Source organism: Grampus griseus (assembly GCF_964374135.1).
Source record: "Grampus griseus genome assembly, chromosome: 17".
NCBI lineage: Eukaryota > Metazoa > Chordata > Mammalia > Artiodactyla > Delphinidae > Grampus > Grampus griseus.
Genome location: NC_139011.1, coordinates 73,969,603 through 73,985,810, shown reverse-complemented (window position 1 = coordinate 73,985,810; position 16,208 = coordinate 73,969,603). Strand labels below are relative to the sequence as shown.

The 16,208-nt window shown below is 42.7% G+C and overlaps 1 protein-coding gene and 1 long non-coding RNA gene across 4 annotated transcripts in view; one reads left to right on the top strand and one right to left on the bottom strand.

Moving 5' to 3' along the window:
* The window catches only part of LOC309835716, a 58,719-nt gene extending 56,898 nt beyond the window's left edge, over positions 1-1,821 (bottom strand). For all 3 annotated transcript variants that reach the window (XR_014298040.1, XR_014298041.1, XR_014298042.1), the window contains exons 1-2: positions 1,674-1,821; positions 602-691 (exon numbers count right to left, since the gene is read on the bottom strand). This is a non-coding gene — a long non-coding RNA (uncharacterized lncRNA). The remainder of the gene's footprint in view (positions 1-601; positions 692-1,673) is intronic.
* Positions 1,822-2,063: 242 nt separating this feature from the next.
* RAB2A (RAB2A, member RAS oncogene family) overlaps positions 2,064-16,208 on the top strand; it is a 75,585-nt gene continuing 61,440 nt past the window's right edge. The window contains exon 1 of the mRNA XM_082674642.1: positions 2,064-2,371. Within this exon, the coding sequence (XP_082530768.1) occupies positions 2,326-2,371 (46 nt within the window). The 5' untranslated portion in view covers positions 2,064-2,325. The remainder of the gene's footprint in view (positions 2,372-16,208) is intronic.

Below are 16,208 nucleotides of genomic sequence, written 5' to 3'. Positions count from 1 at the left end.
CCATCATCCAACCAGTTTGTGGTAAGACCAAGATCAAAAGCAGGTTTCCTAAGTTCTCTTTACACTGCACTGCCTGTAAAGCTCTATACGTATCCTTTTCTATAATTTTTTACATTCAGTTCTGACCTTTCTCTTCTCAGTTTCCGTGTCCACTGGGTAAAGTGCCGCATGCATCCTGACATGGCAACAAGCCCGTGCATGACCTGGCACCAGTGACTTCTCCCACAGTTCTCCTCTAACAGTATGGGAATGCTTCTGATCGTAAGGATGCTAGGCTTTCGTGGAACATCCCCACAGAGTTGTCCTGTTCAGGCTATGTGTAAAGGGCATACCGCTGAGAGTAGTAAGAAATTGAGTTTCTCCTGGAAGGAGGGAACTTTCTACATGTCTATCACCAGGAAAGACTTGAGTGAAGGCACTCAGATGGGAGGGACAAAACGGCCTTTGGAACATGGCAGGCCTAAGAAGGGACTTCTCCACCCCCAAACTAAAGATGGGTGAACTAGATTATGCAATTCCTGGTAATTTTTCACATCAAATTTTTGTGTGCTGTCTCTGAAAATCCCCTCCAAACAGTAAAAACAAACAAACGAACACAAACCTGTGAGTTGACATTTGGAAAGGCCATTCAAACCATGTAGCAACGAAGTACTGCCAGCCCAGCATGAAGGTTTCGGTAGAATGACAGATCCTAAAAGGGAGAGGAAAATATTAGGCAACAGGAACCAGAGCCACTAAACCCCAGTCACTTCTGCCCTAGCAATGGCTCTCCTTCCACTGCCAACATTAGAGGCTATGGGTTAGCAAATAAGCTTCCTTATGCAACTTCATATTCCCTGAACAGATCCAGGACCTTTGCACATTGTTTCTTGCGCCTAAACTTCAGTTCCCTTCCCCCACCTTCTGTCCTCTTGACAAACTCTTCATTCATATTTCTGGGTCAGACATCATCTTCTCTAGATAACCTATCCTGACACTTTTAACTCTGTCTTGCATCTCCTCTTCCAAAATCTGTGTGCTCCTTTAGAACAGTGTCTGCCTTTAGTTCCAGGGCCTAGCAGTGCATGAAATATAGTATGTACTTAAAGTGTTAGTTGAATAAACAAAAAAGTTACTTTTTTTCCTTTAAGTGCATTTTTCAATAGGTTATTCATGAACACTGCAAAATTTCAAACTGCCCTTGAAAAATTAAGTGAAAAGTAGATATTCCCTCCAATCCCATCCCTTCCTTCCCCTGGTCCCAGGTGTGTCCTTTCAGATTGACTACGTACTATGTATGGGTCTTTAAGTATATTCCTGTCATTTTTCTACACAACGGTAAAATAAAGTTATTTATATAACAATAAAATATAGCTTATAAACATACAAATGTAATTTATGTATCACTTACTATATATAAGATAGTTGTATATATAAATAATATATATAACATAAATGTATATTTATACACTGAGTCCTGTGCCTTGTTTTTGCGTAACGTTAAGTGAGGCTTTTTTTTTTAAGACCGCATAGTATTCCACCGCAGGTGCATATCATGGTTTACCGCATATTCCCTAACTTAGGGTTTCGAATTTACAAACACTTCCATTTTCCCTGTCAAAGCCCCGTCCCGCACCACAGATACAGCCTCGCCCTCCAACCCCGCCCCGAGAGGCTCCATCATTTTCGAACACCTTGTCACGAACCCAGGGCAGGCCCTGCGCCGAACGCGACCTCCGCCTTCCCACCACGTGTCCCGCGTCCCCACCGCAGGGCGGAAGGACGCGGCTCCGCTCGCGTCGCGGCGACGGAGCCGCAAGGCCCCTCCCCTGCCCCAGCGTCTCCCGGCCGCCGGAGCCCGCCGCTCAAAGGTGCCGGCAAGACCAGCGCCCGGCCCCGCCTGGCTCTGGGCCGACGGGGCCGACAGCAGCGGCCGACGCTGCACCGGGGAGGTCTCCGGCGAGGCGAGGCGGGGCGGGGCTCTGGCTGGGCGGGGCTCCAGCCGGCGTGGCGCTGCCGGCGTGCGGGGCTCCTCCCCTTTCCCCCGGCGGCGGCGCCGGCGGCCGCAGCACTTCCGGGTCGGCGCGGAGGCGGGGCGGAGGCGCCGCGGCGGCTGTTATTGTTCAGCTGGGCTCCGCTGGGCGCTGTCTCCCTTGGCTCAGAGGGTGTCAATTTGTCCCGCTTCCTCTCGGCCCCTCACTCCCGGAGGCTGACGACGACGGCGGCGGCTGCGGCGGGCGGGGCCTGGCGTTTCGAGGCCGAGCGGCGCCGGGGTGAGGGGCGCGGAGGAGGAGGAGCAGAAGCAGGAGGAGGAGCCGCGTGCCCTGGCACCGAGCGGCCGCGGCCATGGCGTACGCCTATCTTTTCAAGTACATTATCATCGGCGACACAGGTGAGCGCGGCGGGCGGGGGTCGGCGGTCTCCGGGCCGGGGCTGGGGGGCACACGGCGTCTGGCCGCGGCGCGGGAGCTGCCGCCGCCGGGCGCCTCCCCCCCGGCCGCGCCGCTCCATTTCCGCAGTGCTGGAGCTGGTGACGTGGGCACTGCGAGAGGCCGCGGCCTGGCCTGGCCGGCCCGGCCCGCCGCCCCGGCCCCGGCCCTGCAGCTGGGGGCCGCGGCCGCCGTTTCGACGCGCGATCTGGGGAGTGTATGAGAGGAGGGCCGGCCCAGCCCGGGGCCGTCAGAGCCTGGCTCTGAGGATCGCACGCCCTGCCCCGGGCCCCTCGCCTTGGGCCTCTTCGCCGCCCCCGAGAGAGGAAAGCGGGGCCGAGGAGAGCAGACGGTGATGGGAGGAGGACCTTGGGCTTCCTGACCCACACGCACCTGCCGAGGCCCGGGCAGAGCGCTTGCTGGCGTGGGACAGCCAGCTGAGGACAGACAGAAACCTCTAAAAAATAATAATAGTAGTAACATAGGTATGTAGTTTTATCACTCAACTCCCAAGTCAGAGTAAGTCACATCCCGTTACTTGACGCCTGGGCCCTTTCGAGGTCATTAAAGCATGAAAGAGTTCTGTCGACTTCTGCCACGTGTAAACTTGAGGTTCTTTGATAGTAATGCAAGGCGTTCAGCGCTCTTGGTGTGCGCTGGCGCGCGTGTGTGTGTGTGTGTGTTGGGGACACTTTGGTTTTTTCGATACATCAAATCCAGGCTCACAACTGCCAGTTATCAGGTGACCTGATGTCCATTCGAAGCAGAAAGAAATACAGTTATTTGCACTGAAGATAACATTCCTTTGTATTTCGCAGATAAAGTAGTCAAACTCGTTGAAAATATTTTTAATATCTGCGATTTCTTGGCATTACTTTGAATCTGATAATAAAACTAAGACTTGTTCAGGTGTTATAACTATTAATATACCGGAGTCTGGTTGCAGTGATGACTCTTGCACAACTTTGGACCCTTTGCACAACTTTGGAAATGTAAGCAGCAGCTTGTGGTTGCACTAGTGATATGGCAGATTGAATAAGTAGCACAAGAAGCATGTTGATTGCTGCCTAAAAGAAAAACGTTCTGCTGTAAACAGTCTTTCAGCAAGGCTTTTTGGTGTGCATGTGGAAACGGGATAGTTTTCTGCGTAAAATCCTGGATAAAGCAGTGTTTTGCACATGTTCATAGTGTGTCTATATGCTTTTTTAAATGTTGTGGCATACTTGAAGGAAGTGGGGTTCTAAAGCCTACTGGCAAATTTTGATTGAGGCTGTAACACTGAGATTGGAAGAGGGAGTTCACGTTAACAGCTATATGAGTGGGTTTGAGAAGTAGAGAGAAGAGTGATTATGGACGTGAAGCAGTAGTGACGCTTCAGATTAGCCTTTACAGGTTGCCTTCGTTCAGCTTACTTACCAAGCATCTGCTGTGGGTAAAGTATTGTACTGGGAGTAGTGGGGCTACAGATATTCACAAGGCGGTGCTCCCTTCTTTTGGAATTTGCCCTCATGCAAAAACAGTCCCCTGGCGGTTCAAAGGGACGACATTCTTTCTTGCCATTGCTACCGTTACCACCTAGTTCCGGCACTGAGCAGTTGACCCTGGACTGTCCACAGCATTTGCTTTCACCCCACTCCAGCTCAGGTGGTATAGTTGACTGTCAGACTAACCTTCCCCAAACACAGCTGTTCGGAGGCTGTTCCTCTGTTCACGTTCTTTAGTTTGACCTTCAGGGGACTCCATATTTTAGCCCGTGTTTAACTTCTCTAGCCTTCGTTCCCAGTATTCGCGAGTCTCCACTTTCCTCCTGCCAGTGAGGCCCTGTGCTTTTTCCTGGTCTCTGCTACCCTCTCTGCTTGGAGTGCCTCTCTGTCGAAATTCTTTCATTCCTCAAAGTCTCACTTGAGTCTTTTGTAATCTTTCAGAGTCAATGTTTATTAAGTTATTTTGATGTGTCAGGCCTTCCTGGTATCCTGGCTGGAAGTGACCACCACTCCTTATCTGGATGTATCCCACTTTGTATTGTTCTTCTGATATTAATTCCTGACTGTTCTGTAGACACTTGTGTAGACATCTATAATTGCTTATATACCTCTTGAGGGCAGAAAAGGTGTTTTAATTAAATTGATGAAAGAACAGCCAAACAGGCCATAATGTTCCTACTAATATACATTAATAACTTGACAGAAGAATTTTTTAGTCCAATTCTGCCACTTTCTTACTACTATCATTAACTTTGGCCAAAATCCTTTACTATGTTTTCTTAATTCAAAGTATACCCGTAGTTGTAAGGTCCACTTAATGTGGCCCTCCCCACACACAAAAAAATGATCAGTAATCAGTAGTGGGAAATCCATCCTGATTTTTAAAAAAGTCATAGTGTGAAAAATATGCATTTTAGAAAGAAGGAAATCACTGTTTTTCCTGATTCTCCCTTTCCCTAGCCTGTGAAGCAATCATTATTAGCCTTCCCTTCTCTCAGTAGAGAGCTAAAATGAGGACAAATGTGGAAGTACCGTACACATTTTCCTTTCCAGAGTTCCCTCTTTCACAGAAGAGACTTTTAAAATGTTTTACATGATCATGATACTGTTGAAATGTTCGTTTTCTTACTGCATGGCCAAATGTAGTTAAAATATAGCTTTACAATTTTTCATTGGTAATGTCTTGTTCCTGAAAAATTGTTTAGGAAAATGTGTCATTTAAACCTAGATATAAAGTGGAAATTAGCTTTTAACAAGCCTGGACTAATATTATAAGCAGATAATTATAAAGTATAGAGGGAGAGAAAAATTGTAGTAAACCTATAATTGTTGCTTCTAAAATTCTGACGTCTGCCTTCCATTTTAATCTCATCACTAACCCTCCCTCCCCTTTCCTGCCTTTCAGCTAGGCACAGAAAAGCACAAACCTGGTTGTGTTCTGTCTGAAATACCCTTTCTTACTGTGCTCCACTCCCCAAAGCCCCACTCCCAGCCAAAGTGAAAAGACAGGTTAGGTCAGAACTTTTTCACCTGAGCAACTCCTATTCGTTCATTCTTTTAAGATGATAACAAACCCCACCCGTCCCTGTCGCCTCCCTGTCGCCTGGTGCCGTCCCTGTCGCCTGGTGCCGGTCACCTCCACTCTTCCTCCTTCTCTGCCCACCTCCACCGTTTGGTTTGGTTGGCTTGTTTTTGTTTTTGCTTAAACTCTTTCAGGGACAAGTGCTATATAAGTAAATAAACGAGACCAGCCTGGTCACACATTATCATATCATCTGAATGCATTTTCTAATTTGAAATATAATTGACGTATAACATTGTATTAGTTTCAGGAACACAGCCTAATGATTTGATAAACGTATGTATTGTGAAATGATTACCACAATAAGTTTAGTTAACATCCATCACCACACATAGTTTGAAAGGTTTTTTTTCTTCTGATGAGACCTTTAAGATATACTCTCTTAACTTTCAGCTCTTCAATACACTGTTGTTAACTATGCTCATCATGCCATACATTACATCCACAGGCGTTGTTTATCTTATACCTAGAAGTTTGTACCTTTTGACCACCTTTACTACGTGCATCTTAATTTTTTTGTTTGTTTGGAAAGTTTTTGGCTTTGTCTTAAAAGTAAGGGTAGGCATTCTGTATCAGAAATGTTTAATAGGTGAGTGGATGGGCGCTTGGGGGAGGTGCTGCAGGGCTTTACCTGGGAGGTGATATTTGAGCTGAAATTAGAATGCATAAGGATTTGCCAGGTGAGCAAAGGGGAAATGTCTAGTAGGTAATTGGAAGTACATGTTTGCAGCTCAATCAATGATGGTTTTAAAAGAGAGAGTGATATTGAGAAGTTAAAAACAGAGCCATACTGTGGGCCATTTTAGAAAACTTTGAGTGTGAAAGAGAAGGAAAGAGTGAGTTTAGAGTTGGCTGCAGGATCAAGTTGGCTGGTGTGTGTGTGTGTGTATTAGGATAGGGGAGACTTGAGGTTGAAAGTTTGAAAATACTAGAGAGAGGGCAGGAGCAAAATCCCAGAGAACTTGGGGAAGGAATGGCATTTGATTCTCCAGAGCTTTAGGGCTGTAACAGAAAGAAGACCTCTTCCTGTGGGAGACTCAAACTTGAGTTTCTTTAGATTCTTGTGAGTCACCTAGGGTGTTGGTTTCATTCTTTTTTTTGAAGGATTCAGTGGCCCAACTCTCAGCGATTTTGATTCACTAGACCTGAGGTGCAGCTTCTTGTTACAAAATCTGAGGCCAGAAACACTCGCTAATCATTTTATATAATTATATGAGCAAGTTTGTTAGATTATTTTGGAAAACAAACGTAGGAAAACAAACTGGGAAATTGGGAGGAAGAAAAATTCCACTGAAGTTTTTTTTAAATTATGAAATATATCATGCATATAAAAACATATGCATGTTATATGTTTACACACTTTAAAGAGTAGTATTGAATCAAACACCCATTCCAGAGAAATACAGAGCCTCATCGTATACCTCTCCGCCAGGCTTCCACTAGCCTGAATTCTGTATTATTCCTTCCCTAGCTTTTCTTCACAGTTGTATCATTTACACATCCCTAAACTATATTGTTTAGTTTTGCCTGTTTTTAGATGTGTTTAGTTGTTTTATTAAATGAGAGAGCTAAAATGTGCCTGAAACATACATTTTAACATCATCTAGAATTTCCTTGAAGTTTTTGCTTTATGCATGTTGTTTGTAGTCTTTCAGGATTTTTGACTGCCCTTTCTCTTTCTCCTTCTCTCCTAGACCGTTTATGTCCTGCTTGCTTCCCCTAATATTTATATTGCTCCTGAGACTTTCTAGTGAAGCGGGGAGGCCGTGGCCCTATTGTTCTCATTCCTTTTTCCCCTTCTCTCCTGGTGAACCTGCGTCCTCATCTCCAGTTGTGGCCCTCGCTCTTCTAGCTAGTGCTCTCGTCCTTTATGCCCGCGCTCCATTCCTGCGCCAACCTGAAATTAATTTTCTCCTTTATCTCCCCCACTGCTCCCCCTCCCCCATGTCATCTCGACAGCTCTCCTCCTCTTGTGGTAGCCAGTAATTTTGCTGTTTCACTTGAGCAGATCCTGATTTTGCCAGCTTAGCTGTTTTTCCCTCTCACTCTGGCCCAGCTGTGCTTGCTCCATTTTGTTATTCTCTGCTCATCCTCAGTCTGGGAGGCTGTGTCCTTTGCCACAAGAGATGCAACCACATACCGCCCTTGTCCCTCTTTCTGACTTTTTGTTTTCTGTGAAACTTCCCCATTTGATTTCATCAGCCTCGTTTATTTGCTGGTTTGAAAATACTCCACATTCTAGCTGTTATTCTTCACTTGTAAATAAAGGACACCTGGCAAAAAGATGCTAGATTCCCTCTGCTATATACACCCGTAGACACCCCCTTTCATTCCTGTGGTGTTTCTCAACTCAAACGACTTGGGTCTCGTCCTTGGAGATGCTGTTTTAGTAGATCTGCAGTGAGTCCTGGACATCTGTTTTTTAAAAGCATTGTTTGTAGTGGTACTGTGACATTCCTCTCCTTGTCAATTATGAGCCTTTTTGCCTGTTTTTCTAAAATTGATTCTTTTCTAAAACTGTAAGATTTTCTGCTTTCTGGGATTCTGTTGAAGTAATCCCTAAGGCATATCCAGGGTGAATTTATATGGAATTCTCCATTACATTAGTTCTTGGCACTCTGTCTACCTAGTAGATTCTTATGAGGGATTCTCCACACTTTTTATAGTTCATACACAATATCAAAAGCTTTTTATCTTTCAGTCCTTCAACTGGTATGTGTGAGGTTACCATTTCATAGATGAAGAAACTGAGCTATGTCCTTTGGGGCAAACTGTTTCTTCCCTCTCCCCACCTCTTCTGCTTTTCATAGCTATGATGTAACTCTGAGTTTCTCCAGTTCTGTCTTGAAAATGTTGCCATTTTTCAGGGGTAGCTGACAGTTACTTGTGTTTCTGGTCAAATCTGAGGGAGAAAATGAATATTGATGGATGATGCTGAGTGTAGTTCTTGAAGGCAAGACTGTGCCTGGCACAGAGTTAGTGCCTCAGAAAACGATGAATGTGTGCTAGGTAGCCTCTGCTGGTTAGGCTGCATGCATTGGCCAATTTATTTGTCCTTGTTTCAGAAAGGATTTAAGGGCACTTACATAAAAATTTTTTACAGTTTTTTTAATGCAAGTAAGAGAGAGCGTATTAGTTTCATGTTGCTAATGTAACAAACCACCATATTCTTAGCAGCTCAAACAATGCAAATTTATTATCTTAGAGTTCTGAAGCTCTACATAAGTTCATGTACATATCAGTAGTCTGATGTGTGTTGCACTGGGCTAACATCAAGGTTTTGGCAGGGCTGGGTACCCTTCTGGAGGGTCCTTGCTGATTCAGGGTGTTGGTAGGGATAGAGTTCCATGCTGAGATGTCCATTTTCTTGCTGGCTGTCATCTCTTCCCGGCTTCCAGCGTCTACCCACATCGTCACATGATTTGGCCCATGACCCCCTTCCTTCATCTTCAAAGCGAGCAACAGTGGATCAAGTCCTTTTATGTCACATCTTTTTTTTTTGGCTGTGTTGGGTCATTGTTGCTGCGCGCAGGCTTCCTCTAGTTGTTGCGAGCCTGGGATACTCTTCATTGCAGTGTGCGGGTTTCTCATTGCGGTGGCTTCTCTTGTTGTGGAGCACGGACTCTAGGCGCACGGGCTTCAGTATTTGTGACACGAGGGCTCAGTAGTTGTGGCGGGGCTCGAACCCGTGTCTCCTGCGTTGGCAGGCGGATTCTTAACCACCGCACCACCAGGGAAGTCCTATGTCACATCTTTCTGACTCTTCTTGAGTCATCCCATATCTGATTGAAGCTGGGAAAGGTTTTGTGCTTTTAAAGACTCATATACTTAGATTGGGTTTACCTGGATAATCCAGGATAATCTCCCATCTCGAGATCTGTAATCTTAATCTGCAAGGTCCCTCTTGTCATGTAGGGTAGCACATTCACAGGTTCCGGGGATTAGGGTGTGTATGTCTTTGGGGGTGGGGCATTTTTCTGCCTACCACGGCAGGCTGAGGAGAAGCAGTGGGTAGAAACAGTAAATACCCGTGTTGTGTATACCTTTTTGAAGTGGGCACTGTACTTAGTACTAAGCTGTGCAGAGAACCCTGTTTTCATTTACCTTAATTATAGTATCCATTTTTAAAAGTACGTGCATTCATATACTTATTCCTTAATTGAGTCTTGAAAGGCATTTTCTTCTGATTCTTCTTAAAAAGAATACAGTGTAAAGTAGTGAAAAATGTAAATATACAAGTAATATATTTATACACATAGGGCCTTTTCTAGTGGTATAACTCAATGAATCTGAACAGTAATATCCGTGAGGAAGGCTCCATTTTACAGGTGAGGAAAGGGAGACTTACTGTCCTATCACACAGCCATTAAGTGGCCAAGCTGGAATTTGAACCCAGGTCCTTCTGACTCCAGAGTCCATGCTCTCTCTCCCGTATGCATCTCCCGTATGCATCTCCCATATGCATTTCTTGATTCCCACAAATTCCATGTCACGGCTCTTGTGTTGGCTTACCAACTGCTTGGTCTGTTGAGTTGACGTGAGAGTACACAGTCCCTCAATTCCCTTTACTAAAACAGAAGCCACCTCCACTCTTCAAAACAGGGCAGAACTATTCTATGTAAAAAAAGAATAAAGTCTGTTCTCTGCTCCTCACAAGCTCTGTGAGCTTGGGCAACCTCTTCAGTCTCTGAGTCGCGGGGTCCTCATCTATAAAATGGAATGAATAAATGAGATAATATGTGTAACACTGACTCAAGAAATGGTTAATATTTCATCCTCATTTTTTATTCTGCTTCTTTGAATGTTTCAGTAATTTCCCCATATACATTTGAAAAACTAACCCAAACTTGACCAGTGCTGTATAGTGTTTGACTAATGCTGTTCATAACAGAAGTAATTTCTTTCGCCCTGCATGTGTCCTAATGTGGTGATTTTTTTCTTTTTTTTTTTTTTCCACTTCCCTGCTTAGCTTGCTCATTTATGGCCAGCTGATACTTTAAAGAGTTTGCCATCCTTGACTCGAATTGTTGCTTTCCTAGCCTACGTTGGTGTTTTTTTGTACTTACCATATTTGTTTGCCACTAGATGTTTTATGGAAGGTTCCTTTATCAACATTTTTTTAACAAGATTCAAAATTGTTTAGCAAGATTCATTTTATTAAGCGTCTATTTTTATCGGCTTTGCTTAATGTAGCCTATATGCCCATCCAATCCACTAATGATGTAGAAGGACTGATTTTGTTCTAGGAAGGACCCATTTGATAAGAAGAACAAAAGCCTCCTCCAGCTAGCTGAAGAAGAGAGGTTTTGATAAGAATTTGAAGAGTGCTGAGGAATCCAAGAAAAACTGTGATCAAGTCTTGGGGAACTGGACACTCTGAAATCTTTGTTTTCCTCTCATGGCTTCTCTTTTAAGCCTTAAGATAATTAGGAATGTGTTTTTTGTTTTAAACATATTTTTTCTTTTTCTCTCTTCTTTTAAAAAACAATATTTTTTCATTATTAGTTTCTGACTTTATTTCGCTTAAGTAATACAGACTGTGTATATTGATTCTTCAGTATTTGAGACTAATTTTGTAGCCAGGTACTTGGTCACTGTTTGTATATGTCGCATGTGCGCTGGAAAAGTATATTCTTGGGTGTGTGGTGGGTTCAGGGCTCCATACGTGTCCATCAGAGCAGTCCTGCTAGTTGTGTGTGTCACACCTTCTGTATTCCTCATAGTCTTTTGAATTTGGGGGCGAGATGTAAATATCTCCTATTACGATGGTTGGGTGAGTTTGGGGGATTTTTTGTTTGTTTTGTAGTTTTTGTCAAATTGATTCCACCACCCCCCCCCCCACCCCCAGTGAACTTGAGGGCTAATTTGTAAGGTGTGTATGGGCATTATATCTCGCTGAAAAGTTAATTATTCCTTTGTTATTTAAGTTCCCCTATAATTTTACATGTTGTGTATTTGGTAGTATGCTTTTTAGTATTCAAGTATTTGATATTAATTTTAAATATTAACTTTTTGTTCATATTTGCCTAGTGTATACTTATTTTATCCTCTCTCCTTTTTCTTTTGGAATGAGGTATTTTGTTTGTTTTGTTTTGTTTAGGAAACATTACAGATACAGTTGAAGCCCATTGTATGCGCTTCACCTCTTTGTCCCTAGAGGTAACCAGTCTCCTGAATTTGGTGTTTATTATTCCTATGAAAGTTTCCAAATGATTACTACATATGTATATATGTATGTACCTATAAACAATGCACAGTACTTTTTTGTATTTTTTTCAACTTCATATTAATGGAATTTTACTGTACTTGCTCTGAAACTGTTTTGTTCAACATTATTTTCAGGGCTTTATCTATATTAATATATTTTGCTCTATTTTGTTGTATTTATTGCTTGATCAGTTTAGTTTTCTTTATATTCCGTTGCATTCTAAAAGATAGCACTGCATGGGTTATTCTCATGCCTGCTCCTAGAGCACATGTGCTGAGTTCTGGAGATACACCTTCAAGTGGAACTGTGGGTGGAATGGGTGCCCCTCTTCAGCTCTACCAGCTAATCTGAATCACTCTCCAGAGTAGTTATCAGTCAACTCTAATTTTTGTTTCAGCCCTACTATGTCACTTTTTAAAAAAATTTTTTTAAGTATTTTATTTTTATTTATTTTATTTTTGGCTGCGTGGGTCTTCTTTGCTGCGCACAAGCTTTTCTCTGGTTGTGGCGAGCGGAGGCTACTCTTCGTCGTGGTGGCTTCTTGTGGAGCACGGGCTCTAGGTGCGTGGGCTTCAGTAGTTGTGGCACACGGGCTCAGTAGTTGTGGCTCGCAGGCTGTAGAGCGCAGGCTCAGTAGTTGTGGCGCACAGGCTTAGTTGCTCCATGGCATGTGGGATCTTCCCAGACCAGGGCTTGAACCTGTGTCCCCTGCATTGGCCGGTGGATTCTTAACCACTGTGCCACCAGGGAAGCCCTATGTCACTTTTTTTAAACCTGTTTTTTATATAGCCCAGTGATATATTTTTAAAAAATTCAATCTGAGAGGCTGTCTTTTACTAGGAGAATTTAATCATTGGGGAATTTGAATTTTTATCTACTATTAGGCACCAGCCTGGTTCAGCCATTCGCAGGGATCAGGGCATAGGTCACAGGCATGCCCCTTTGCCATGGGCTTTTGGGAGAGGCAGCACTTGTCCCACACAGGAAGCAGTATGGTGGTCAGATTTCCCAAGCATGTATAGTGTCACCTGCTCCTTATAGGGCAATGTGAAAAGAGGATACCTGCCAATAACTCTCATTTGTACAGGTGAACAATTAATTTAGATTCCTGAGTTTTCTCTTTGTAAAATGTGTAAAGTACCGGCTAGTGCACTCTATAGGGTTATTCACCAGTGCTCTAGCGCTGGTTTTTGGTTTTTTTCCCCTAACTTTGTAGCTGTCTTTGAAACGCAAGTGTCAGTGATTTGTTTCCCTTTGTTTATTTACAGTTGATAAATCAGTGTAAGTGGTGCCTTTATGCTTGCTCTGTGGCCTCCAGCATTATTAACATTGATGGATGGCTCCCCCTTTAGCATTTGTCCACCTTTAGCAATAACTACTATGCATCTAGAAGGCAAACAATATATTATTCTAAGTCCTTTCTGGGTATTTTAGCTTAGACAGCACTCTTGAAAATTGTCTAAGAGCCTGGTATTTGTAATTAGAATATTACAGCTCCTCTGCTTACTTGTCCCTTGGTAAAGTTCAGACGTCTTCAACTTCAGTTTTCTCATCTAGAAAAAGTTAGTAGTAATGTCTGGCTTAGCTACTTCACAGGATTTTCTTGTGAGTTTGAAATAAACATTGTGCACAGATGCCTTTAAGCTGCAAAGTGCTTCATTAATAGCAATATTTTAGAGATAATTTTTTCTAATTTGTTGAGTACCCTAAAATTTAGTTAGTTTGGGAGGTCTTGCTTATAGAAAAAGCTGTTCACCATGCTGACCTCAAACTGTAGTTACTTGAGTTGAAGGAAGCAAGAGCACATGTTAACCTGCAAAATGGCAGTTCTTTGATCCTGAAATTCTTTCTGGACTGCATAAAAGAAAACGTCTTTTCCAAGCTCAGATGTCCTCATGAGCCACTTGAGATTGAGAAGAATATCAGGTAGGAGGTGTTCTTTTTCAGCGGTCTTCAGGAAGGAGGTGATAAGGCTGATAGTGGGCTCCTACACTCACTCTTGGTACCTTGATGTACCTCTTGAATGCTTTCTCTCAATTTTGAACCCTTTTGGAAAGAGGCAGTTCTGTGGATCTACAGAAGTCTTCAGTATAAATGAATCTGTTGATCAAAGGTTATCTTCTTATCTCTTTGGACGAAGTATTGTTGTTTCAGTTTAAACCGTTTCAAAGGGCAAAGTAAAAGTACATGTGTCCAAAATCACTTACGCTCAAAGCTTTACTTGATACAAAGATTAATAAATAGGGAAATTAGTTACAAGTTAAAGCAGTAGTAGTTGTGTGCCTGGTGAGTTGATTCACCAGTCCTTTAAGGAAGGTATTTGTTACACTTTTTCAGGATAACCTTTGGTATGGGGTGAAGAAATTCTTCTGGTTTTGCAGCTAAAAAGTGGATTTTTAACTGGTTGAATGACTGTATCCATAAAGGACTTCCCCATGTAGGCAAGCTGGAGGGAGCATGCTGCTATATTCAGTCCTGGATTTTTACATTTCGTATTGGCGAGAGCTTGGATAAAGTCCACTTTGGTTGAAAGAGCTGATGTGTGGATTACACCAGACAGAATCCAAAATAACCTTGACAGCCAGAATGATTGGCTAAATTTAGCAAAATGGAACTTAATAAAAATGAAGTGAAAGCCCTATATTTACGTTTAAAACAACCATACAAATACAAGATGATGGTCACCTGGTTAAATAGCAGGATATGTCTAAAACCTAAAAAGTTTTACATGACTAGATTCAGTATGAGTCAGATGAGTAATAAAGCCAACGAAGGAATAAATGTGGCTCTAGGTTAGTAGAAGTGTGATGTACAAACAAGGTAGGTAATGGTTGTACTCTGTCAGGACTCAACTGCAATTCGCTTATGGAAACTCTTATTTCAGAGGGATATCTGCACGTTGGAGTCTGTGCTCGGAGACCAGTCAGGGTCTCTGTCAACCATGACATTTTAGGAATGGTTGAAATAACCGAAACATTTTAACAAAAAAAAAAAAAAAAGGCAAAGGAGAATATAATAATGACCTTCAAATACTTAGGTGACTGTCATATAAAAAAGGACTTAAACTTACCCTTTGTGGCTTTTCGCGGACAGAACCAGGACCAGGAAGAGAAGACTGCCTGTGAAATGGAGAGAGTGTGTTAAGTGGTGAGTTGGTCTGTTACCGAGGCTGTGCAAGCAGAGGTTTGACTGACACATTAGGGCTTGGAAGATAGTATTTACGCAAACAGTAGGGGATTGGATTCGAATTTTTTTTTCTTTTTAAAGAAATGTAAGATACTATGTGAGCATTTCCTGTGCTGGAGTTAGAAAAACGAACAAGACTGCCCCACCCTAGAGGGGAGACCAATTTGCCACAGAGATTACAAGATGATGAAATAGAGATGTGTATGTACAGAGAGTACTAAAGGAGCATGGAGAAGGTTCATTCTGACTGGAGTGAGTGGCTCATGACAGATTCGGATTTTCAGTAAACATTTATTGAGCACCTACTATATGCTGAATACTGTTCTATGGCTTTCATATGTTTCTCACAGTAATCCTAGATAGCTCTTGGCCACATTTTACAAATGATAGATCAGATGTGACTTGATCAGGCATGGTCTCGTTTGTTTGAGAAATTTTCCACCTAATAATCCTGTAGAATCAGTTTGTACTTTTGCCCCTATTTTTGTATTTGTTATGTGTGGAGAACAGAGAATTGAGCTGAGCTCCTCAGTCTTTTATTTTGCCAAGAAGGGCAGATGACTTTATACCAGGAACGTGATCCGGAGTGTGGCCGTGTAGAGTTTTTGTCAGGGTTTCTGGGAGGTGAAGACTGAAGGAATCTAGGGACCATGTACCGTGAAGAGTGTTGTGTGGTGCAGTTTCAAGAGTCGGTTTTGTATCCTCTGGACGCTTCACAGAAGAAGCCTTATTCCCCATCTCTAAATGGGATAAATTTCAACCCTTCATGCAGGTTTCTGACAAAGGTTATTGAGGCCTTTCCTCCATTTAACCTTATTTTTCTTTCTCGGTCTTTTTTCTCCCCCGTCCTCTCTGGCTTAGAGTTTCCTTTCTTGGAGAATTTACCTGAGAACTGGAAAAATTGTATTGGATGTGAGCGTGAATATGTGAATTTTGAGCCTTAGCCATGAGTATGTTTTGTTAAAAGAACTGCTGATTACTTATTCTTTAGTGGTTTTTAGGAGTTAAAAAAAGAAATCAAAATCTTCTATTTCACAACACATTATTTTACTTGTAGGCTTCTAATTTTCTTAGCAGACCAATATTTAATGTAACTATTTCTGGTCACACTAGAAGTTTTGCTAGTTATTTAAATGCCACATCGCTATGGAGGTCACTGGATGAGGCCAGTAAAAGTATTGCTTATATAGTGTTTGATGCTAAAATAGATTCTTTGAAAAACATTTTTTTATTATGGTAAAAATGATGAATGCTTGTGGTAAAAAATGAAAATTTAAATACTCCACCACTTTACATAGTATAGTAATGGTTTGTGTATCCTTCTAGAAATTTTCTGTACA